The 10,000-nt window shown below is 37.2% G+C and overlaps 1 protein-coding gene across 1 annotated transcript in view; it reads left to right on the top strand.

Annotated features, from left to right (window-relative positions):
- The window catches only part of LOC101854644 (polyribonucleotide nucleotidyltransferase 1, mitochondrial), a 47,823-nt gene extending 39,443 nt beyond the window's left edge, over window positions 1–8,380 (top strand). The window contains exons 24-26 of the mRNA XM_005100805.3: window positions 1,966–2,021; window positions 2,754–2,832; window positions 6,561–8,380. Coding sequence (XP_005100862.2) covers window positions 1,966–2,021; window positions 2,754–2,832; window positions 6,561–6,716 — 291 coding nt within the window. The 3' untranslated portion in view covers window positions 6,717–8,380. The remainder of the gene's footprint in view (window positions 1–1,965; window positions 2,022–2,753; window positions 2,833–6,560) is intronic.
- Window positions 8,381–10,000: the final 1,620 nt, after the last annotated feature.

Genomic DNA, 10,000 nt, shown 5'->3' on the forward strand with positions numbered 1-10,000 from the left:
GGGGGGCAACCGTACTTCATTTAAGAATGCCATGTCAGATATTCAAACAAGAATAGGCATTACTGAGGTTCAGTTAAATTAGAAAAAAAAAAAAGGGTGAAGGAGGATAGCGTAAACACGGCGTGTAAGCCGCCTTTCAGCCTTCTGAGCACTTGGTTTTGGTTAAGTCAGGGTAATTCAGGTAGCTGTGTCTTTGCTCTTTTGCTATAAAACACTAAATGCTGTACCCCATGAAAAAGTTCAGCTTTTCCATGTTACAATGATGTAAGTTTTTTTGTTTGTTCAAGTATTTGGAAACTCAAGAATTGCAGCAGAAAGTGAAGCCTCTCGCGGTCAGAATGCTAGGTTGGCCGGTTAAAAAATTAACAGCCATGCATTCGAATGTTTCACAGAAAAAATGATGATTAAATACTGGTTTTTTTCACTGGTGAAGAATTTTTAGCTTTGAATGGGGTTTCTGATGGTATATGTTTGGCCTTTGGCATTTGAATAGAAATCCTTTTAAAATAGTGTTAAAGTTTTCATTCAAAGATAATTTTTTATACATCTGTAAAATACCGGCTCAAAAATGGCTCCAATAGAAAGTTCAGTTCATTTTCCAATTTAGAATAGAGTAATAATTTTGGGATTATTTTACATTGATCCTTCAACGAAACTCTGAAAGTATATGAACCCCACCACAGGGAGGGCTCAGTGCACTACAGTATAGAGATATATTGCTTACCGCAGGGGCCAGGGCAGCAGTTGGTGCTTTTGTCGAAATGACGACAAATCTGCATGTTTGAGGCAATGAAATACTGATTTGCAATGATTTCACAATCTTGGAAAAAATTAGGTTCGATGTCTATGTTATAGTGATTGTACTCTGTTAACCCCTTCATGATGTATGGTTTTTCCAACTTGTACTGCACCCAATTTTTGCTAGCCAGGACATTGAAAGATATTGTAGTGCAGTTATAAAATCCCATACAGTGTACGTAGGAAGCTCCATGCAATTGCCGTAATCGAACGTACATTAAGGGAGGATGGCATCTTGGCACACAATGTTGGACCTACGGTGCACAGGATCTGTCACGGAGGGGTTAATGTGCAGATGTTTGGGGCACTTTGTACTGTTTTATTATCTTGTCAAACATGGGGTTGCAGCCAATTAACGAATGTTGCAATATTTGATCACTAGCTGGGCCCCTTTTCGATAAAAGGGATGATCGGTGCATTAACATCTACTGAAAGTCATTGACCTACTATATTTACACTCTACTGGAAAGGAGCAATAAATCTTGAGAGATGCAAAAAATTAGAAGGTATAGATCTGATCTATACTCTCAAAACAAAATGCGCCTCACGAAATATCACTTCCGGCACTTCCGCTTTGAAGGACAGCTCTACGCAGATTTGTTTTGTTTCTTGGTGGAATAATCACAAAGGCCAAAGGACGGGATTTTTTGTCAAATATATATTTTTTTAATTCAGGAAATTAATAAATCAAACAACGGGTTCCGTCATGAGGACCTATCTATCTTTTTGCAGGTACTTGCCAACTTTCAACTCTGTAGCAGTCGTAGTTTTATGGGAAAAGTGATACATGTGTATTTCCAAGTTGCCAAATATATAATAGATATTAAAACAGCTGCCATTTTCTTTAAAATTGACCAAGATGTAAAGGAATAGTACCAAAATAAGATTGTCATTTTGAAAATTCAGTTTCTGAAAGGTCATAACATAATTTGTTGTTGTCATTTTTGTTGTTGTTTTGGGGGATTTTTTTAGGTGGGGTTACTTCTTTGCCATGAAATTCATGCACTCATGGTCTAGGGCACACTTCAACAAGTCACTTTTGTTTGTATTATCTCAACAGTTATTGCAGAGAACCAAACATAATTTGTTGCGGTATTTTTGGATCTAGTCTCGACAAACTTGCGAAATACTCTGCCTGAGTTACTTTTTGTATTCTCTTATTGCCAGAGAGAACCGGATCTGGAGTTTGGAGCCATCTACACTGGAAGAATAGTTGAAATCAGGTATGTATCTGCTGTTGTGCTTTCTTCTTTTCTCATTCTCGTGAGAAAATGTGATTAATTCCAACTTCGGTTGCTACCTGAGTCTTATGTGAGCTCTGTTCCGCAACATGACAGGGATGCCGTTATTATGGTTATTATACTTATTCCAGGGGGATGAGGGGGGCAATAGAAAAACAGTTATTATTCTCAGCATTTGTTTTCTATTTAGCCCCATATTAGTTTTTATGTTTGTTAATTGTCTTTTTGTTTGCCAATGCAACTTCATGAATTTTTACTAAAAGTTACAGAATTTTTTTAATTTCTTTTTTCTCATTAAGTAAATATACTGGTTCACAGATTGTCTCTCACCGTTGAGAAATCGTCCTCATCTTTTGTCCCTCTTATCCTTTACTCACAGCTATTGACACTTGTACTGTTGTGTTCTGTTCTGGTATTGTTTTTATCCTGACATTCACATTGTAAATGTGCTGCCACTGTAGACCTACAGATGTTTTGTATTATAAAGATATCCTCAAGATGTTTTGTGACCCTTTGTATTTCACCCATACTATAATAACTTTAGTGAGAGTCTTGAGGGGTATATGGGCATTGGAAGTAATCTGGATAAAAATATTTGAATATTGGTGACTTTATGAATAAGATTCACTGCCCCCCTCGCCCCTTTTCTTTTTTTTTTTTTGTTGATAAGCTACCCTTCACTGCTTCACTCTTGTCTGATTCTGTTTTTGTCAGGGAATTTGGCGTCATGGTTGAACTGCATCCCAAATTGAAACCAGTCCTACTACACAACTCTCAGCTGGATCAGAGAAAGGTATGCATTTTTTAAAGTAAAAATTGTTTTCTGTTTCTTTTTTTATGTAGAGTCAAACCTCGTTGAACCACCCCCAGTATTACCGCCAGCCCTGATTACAGCCAGGTTTTGCCAATGTATGAAAAGAATTCCCCAATATATATATATATTATTTACACCTTTATACCGCCCTCCGACAACTGCCTCAGTTGTATGGTACTTATTAAACTAGTGTAAATCTACCCTGTTTTACGGCCAGTGAACTGGCCGCCAGAAGCACAGAACACACTTGGCTACACACGATGCACAGCAGATCCACTCGGTGGTTGCTTGTCAATCTTTCACACACGTCTCCACAAGCTAGGCTCAGGTCTAGATAAACGCTTTTCGCCAAGTTGTCCCTCCCCACCCATCCCACCTCCCTACCCGTCTTGTAGATTTCAGGCAATGTCGATGGATCTACTGTGATGTAGTGTGTCGCAAGCGAACACAATGCAATGTTTAATGTAGAAAAGTACAATTAACACATTACACCCGGGATCGCCCGGGAATTCCCTTACGCCCTCCACCCTGACTCGCCCGAAACCGCCCGCGTCGACCTAGTGTCTTTAGGAACGAAGTCTCGCCTTGACGAGACTCTGGGGCCGAGATTTTGATTTGCATAGTTATAGCAAAAGTTTCTTCTTTGATTTGATACTGAAACGAAATTTTTCGGGCCAGTAGTTTTAGTATTAGAGCTGATCGAAGTGTGATCGCGTTACGGACACTTCGAAAGTGTCTCGACTTGATGATGAAAAGCGACACAATTGAGTTCGAAAACGGAAATAACGATGGATTTGAACAAAAACAAGCATATGACAAATCAGATGAGTCAGATTTTGATGAAAACGTTGTAACAAGAGTTCGGGGCGATTCAGATTGATCAGATGTAGAAAATCTAGAATTTAGATCTAGGGCCCGACCACGAGGCTGAGAGTGAGAGTGACGGGTCAGACACCCCGATTGAACTAAAGTTAGAACATTTCCAACAGTTTGCGCATACATAAAGTTATATTTTCCTGAAAATGCATTCAGTTTTCTTTTTAACTTTTATTTTCTCTGGATTTTTGGAATTTGTTTAGTATTTTAAAATGTGTTTTTTAAACGCTTATATTCACGGGAGGTGGGTTCTTTCCCCTTGCTTAGGATTTAACAATGGACTTCCCGTCCAGGACCTTAGGGTGTAGTAATGTGTTAAAATAAAACATAGCTTTGAAATTCAGCATCAAATATCACTCTCTGCATGTGTGAATCCGGCTAAATTTGATGCGTTGATTATGAAGATGCTATTACTAGGTAGCGTAAACACGGCCTCGCGGGCACTCGCGACCTTCCGACTGCGTGGTATCGGTGAAATCGGGGGAATTCCAATCGCTGTTTCTTTGCTCTTTCGCTATAAAACACCAAATGCCGTACACCTTGTAAAAGTTCAGCTTTTGCTCGTTACAATGGTGTAAGTTGTTTTTATGTCCGATTAGGAGAATCGCCGACAAAAGCGAAGCCCCTCGCGGTCGGAATGCGTGGTCGGCCGGTTGAAAATTTGACACAGATGCGTTCAAATGCTTCGCGGAACGAAGGATGATTAAATACCGTCTTTTCATTGGCGTAGAACTGTACAGCTTTAAACAGGCTTTCCCGTGGTTTGTGTTTGGCCTTTGGCATCTAAATAGAAAGCTGTTAAAAATACTGTCAAAATGTTTAAAGATCACTTTTTACACATCATATGTAAAATACCGGCTTAAAAAATATATCCAATAAAAGATCAGCTTATTTACAATTAGAAAAAAGTAATCAACTTGGAATTATTTTTCATCAATTATTCCGCGAGACTCAGAAAGCATGTGACCCTGCACGCGGGGTACACTACAGTATAGAGCCAACTCACTCGCCGCGGGGCCCGATGCGGCGCCGGCCGGGTCAACGCTCGGTGTTTTTGTCGAAATAACGACAGATCATCGTGTTTGAGGTGATAAAATTCTGATTTGTAATGATCTCACAGTCTTGAAAAAAAATTAGGCTCCATATATTTGTTATAGTGATTGTACTCTGTTAATGTGGAGATGTTTAGTTCTCTTGGTACTCTTTTATTGTCTGTCTAACATGGGGTTGCAGCCAGTGACTGACTTTAACAAATTTGATCAAATTTTAAACAACTACCATTTTCTTTAAAATTGACTGAGAGGTTAAAGAATGGTACCAAAATGCTCAGTGGATATAGGCCTTTCAAGTGGAACTGATAAATTTGGCATACAGCCACTTTGAAAATTTTGTTTCTGGTACCTACTATTACATGTATTTTAAGGCCTTGGTCAGTATAATATAATTTATTTTTTTTATTGGAAAAAATTTTTAGGTTCCTGGAGAAAGTTTAATGAGACTTTGTTTTTTGCTCTAAACTGGCCAATGTAAAAAACTGTTGAGGTTATGTTATAAAAGTTTCATTTGCTGTCGAGGAAAAATTGCTTGTATTTTACCATATTTTTGCCACCAGTTTCATAATTGTATACTCTGTAAGACATATTTACATGACTGAATATATTCTATTTAGACTCTGGCATAAATTTTGATTGAAAATGTTTTCGAGGGCTGTACTTTTATTGATGAAAGTACACCATTCTCGAGAACGCTTCTTACAAATACAGGGGCAAATTCTTCTCTTTATTGCCTTTTTATAAATACTGCAGTCTGATTTATGAACGTACCATTATTTACTGTGTTAACATGTTATAGAAATATTATGCATGTGTATCAGAATTCTCATACATGAAAATCTGTAAGCTTTGACTCTTTCCGAACGTATCGCCGATGTATCAGGGCAACTCCACACCCCTTGCAGACGTATCGCCGATAAATCGGCTAGTGTGGGGTGTTTCAGTTTTCTTTCATTTTACAGGCAGGATCAGTCATTTATAAGTACTTATTATTGTTATTGAAAACTTGGAAAGGATTTAGGAAACGAAAATATCTAGTTTCACTTTTTCAAAGCGTCAGTTTGACGATAAATGAGGGAGTTCATTCTTTCTGTCTTGTTGTATTGACATAACGATGTAACCAGACTCAATAGAAATATCATAACTCAAACAAAAATTGGAATATTGCTTTCAAATAAAAAGTAGTGCATTCAGAAATTTGTGGATTATGCTTTTGGCCAGTATATGATTTGATAGCTCTGCTGATTTGCTTTCACTTGTTTGGTGAGTGTAAATTTTTCCATCAAAATCTATTTTCCTCACCACCATCACCCATTCTAACCCTTGTAATGCATACTTATGTTAAAAAATAGTCCTTCTTTTATGTTTGAATGTATTCCTCATTTATTTCCTTCAATTTGATATATCATATGATACCTTTGGAGTGATGGGATATGCTTGTATGAAGTTGTTTTGTACATCACCTGCATAGCCAAATTGAGCCACAGGTTAATTAAGTCTAGACCCCAAAAAACTATGTCTGAAAAGAGTTAAAAGAGAACTCTACTTCTTTCTTTCAAATTTTTTAAAGTGTGCATAGTATTTGTTGCAGAAATCATATAGTATAATTTATTTTAAATTAGGAATAACATTGTGTGCCAGCAACATGAGAATTCAGTTATAATGAAAAGGAGGATTTTGTTTTAGATGGATAGAATTTTTACTATTATTTAGGTATAGAGCTCCTACTCTGTGGCAAAAGGTGATTCGATATAATAATATTGCTTGCTTTCTGTTCAGGTTTCTCATGCAAGTTCTCTTGGAATGGAAGTTGGAAACGAAATTTCTGTCAAGTACTTTGGTCGTGATCCCTCAACAGGAACCCACCGCATATCACGTAAAGTACTGCAAAGCCCAGGAGTGCCTCTCATCAGAAAGTTAAACCCAAAATTGTGATAGTGCATAAATTGCACAACGCGATCTAAATGTTGACATTGATTTACACTTCTCATGAGCAGAGTTTGTTTTTAGCGCTCTAACAGCGTTCCTTCATTTGAACTCCTCATTCAAAGTATAGTGAGAACTTGTGGCAGTTGCGCAAGTTGATCAATTGTGTTCATTACCATCGTTCATTTTGAACAAAATTTATATTTTGTAACACAAGCTGAGGGAATGAACGAGCATCTCTTTTTTTTGGGTCTTATTCTCTGTTCACTCCAGGTGAGTGCTTCATATTTTGAAACAATGTAGCTAATTACTGAAAGGGGCAACTTGCCTCATTTGTCTATCTCTGTGCTTTTGGTCTCATTTTAGAATTTTAGAATGATACTAGACTGTAGGTAGCTCCTTGAAGAAAATGTGTAGTCTAGTTTGTAGAAGGTTGGAGTGTGAGGAAAGAGATTCAGAAGTACCACTTGGAGCATTCCTCAAAGTAAATATTTCCACATGCTCCCTTTGCTTATTTTTGTTTGTTTGTTTTGTTTTCATACGAGTTTTATGGCACTTGCAACACAATAAGGGAGTTACAAGAGATTTATAAGCACAAAAAAGAAGGAGGAGAGATAAGGATGATAGATGTTTGATAGAAAAGAAGGAGCAAACCATACCAGAGCATCTTCCAACCACCAGCTGTGCTTTGTTTGAGTGGGTGAAGTAATAACAAGCTGTCATTTTCAAAAAGAAGAATAAGTTCAAGATCAGACTTCTTAAAGAAATTATGCTGTGAAGCTACTAGCATAAGAACTTGAAAAGCGTCTTATCAGGTACCAGAAATCAAATTTTCATCAAATCAATATAGGTTTATCTGTTTCTTGTGAAAGGCCCTTATTTCCTGAGAATATTGGTACCATTTTATTACGGTACCTCTTAAAAGTAAACGGAAGCCATTTTAGTACATCGAAATATTGTAAAATCCAGAAATTGGCTGCAGCCCATTGTTTGACAGATAATAATAAGTAAAACTGACAGTGGTCTGTCGTCTTTCAACTTTCTGATAAGAAAATAATACAGGATGCAATCTTGGTACATTTTGTGTCCTTAAGTGTGAGCATTCATTTAACTGATGAAAACTTTAAATACCGGTATTTTATTTCATGGCTGCAACCTCCATATGCAGACTAAGCAATGTTTTTACTTACTTAAGGTTTTATAAGAATCATTTTTTAAAAATTGTTTACATAGCTGATGTTCATCATAACTTTTTCTCTGAAAGACAATTTGACTCAGACTATAGATAGAGATAAGGCAGGTTTCTTCATCCATATTTTTACCATTTAATATGACAAAGCAGTCCAACGCTTACCAGCAACTGTGTGACTAAACTTACATATATTGTTTACTTCTATGGAGTAAGAAAGAGTAGTTACCATTCTACTGGTAATTGTTGGCCTTTGTTGTGAAAACATAACTGAAGTAAACTGATGGGTTGTGGATTTCTTTGGTTCTCATGATGTTATTTATTTAACAATGGTTATAATGGCTGTCAATTGTTGAGATTCTGGATTTCATCTTTGAGTTCCTTTTTTTCTGCTGAAGAAAGTATATCTGAAAAGTGCTCATTAGCAATGTAAATATCATGTTTGATTGATGTTGATTCAATAAAAATCAAATTTTTAAATAAATCTACTGTCACCTCTGTTTTATGACCTTTACTACTGGATGTAAAATGTTAATTCTGATGTGCAGCATAGCCATAGATGTACACTATAGGCACTAGATACAGTGCGCCCCTCTCTCGCCTTGCTGCGCGATGGCCACATTTGACAGCGGCGTCCGCCATGTTTCAGTGGGCGAGTTGTGTGAAGGGATTCAAGCTAAAGCAATGGGCTAGGCATGTTTTCTCTCCCTCATACGCGATAGGCGATCGGCTTGGTCCTTGTTAACTTTTTTTTTTACATGGGCGCCGTGGCGTACTATCTAGGTTACTAAATAGCAATAATACAGCGTTCTTTCTACAACTAGATCTACAAACAAATGTATTATTAAATAGATACAGATAGAGATATATATAGGCTTAAAAAAAGAACCCAAAAAACCCTTTATTTCTTCATCAGCACTATATCTACGAAGTGGTTTATTTCTTATTGACTGAATCAAAGCGTAGATCTATAGGGCCTATCGAACTTATAAAAAGAAGTATGAAAAGATGTGGTATCATGGGAACCTCCCAATCACCCCACCCTTTCTCTCCTCCCGAATCTCAATACCCCCCCCCCCCCCCAAAGTTTGGCTTTAAATTAAACCAAGATGAGCCATAGAAAAAAATTCAAGTTTTTCCTCCATTAGGTGTAGGAAGGCACTGAAGCTCTTCATAAAGCAAATTCAATCAAACAAATGATGGATACATGTGGGCCTACTAGTATTTTAAAAATCGAGTAAAACTTTCCTTAGTGACATTTGAACAGGAAACTGTATTTTTCATTCTTATGTTCACTTATTTTTTTTTATTATACCAAACAAGTAGTGTTTCCTTACGTCGGTATTAAACTTTAAAAAAAAAAGAACTAAAGTAGACCATCTACAGCATTTAAACTAAAGTTCCTTCTATTGCTGTTTTAAGTAAATCTAATTTAGGGCATTAGTAAAACAACTCAGCTCTGGACTCACTAAAGATAAAAAAGGGAACTTAACGTTGTTTTGTAGCCTGGACAATAAATTATTGTTTGTCTACACTGTGTAGTGCTAACTGATATTATGCTATGCATATATATAGCAAGCTCAGCACCAAACGCACTCTGACTATGGCTTCCTTTGTCAACAATAAACTTAGATATCTATCCTATACACTACTTCATACATTTTAGACACAAGCCTATCTTTGGCTACTCCCATCCATCATTTTCCCATAAAAATAATTAGGATTGATGATGCTGTCATATTGCTATATAATATATATATTGTTTGTTTTTTGTTTGTTTTTGTAAAGTGTTTTACGGCGCTCGCAACTGCGTAAGGTCATATGAGCGCGTAGGACACACCTAATATTTTCAGTTGGTAGGAAATTTTGAATTTTGCCCGGGTGGCGGCCGAAGCCTACTCTTATTGATTTTAGACCACCAAGGGATCTTTAACGTGCGCAACTCCGAGATTTTTCGCCCTTGTCCGAGAAGGCTAGGTGTAGATCTTTCCTACCAGAAGATCAGGGGTGTGGCAGAAAGACAGCAGTAAGGAGGGGCCAAGGAGTAGCAGTAGAAAGGCTATAGAAGGAGTCAGGAGCCCACAGGAGGGGGCAAAGGAGGTAA

The sequence above is a fragment of the Aplysia californica genome, unplaced genomic scaffold (assembly GCF_000002075.1).
Source record: "Aplysia californica isolate F4 #8 unplaced genomic scaffold, AplCal3.0 scaffold00261, whole genome shotgun sequence".
In the NCBI taxonomy this organism is placed as follows: domain Eukaryota; kingdom Metazoa; phylum Mollusca; class Gastropoda; order Aplysiida; family Aplysiidae; genus Aplysia; species Aplysia californica.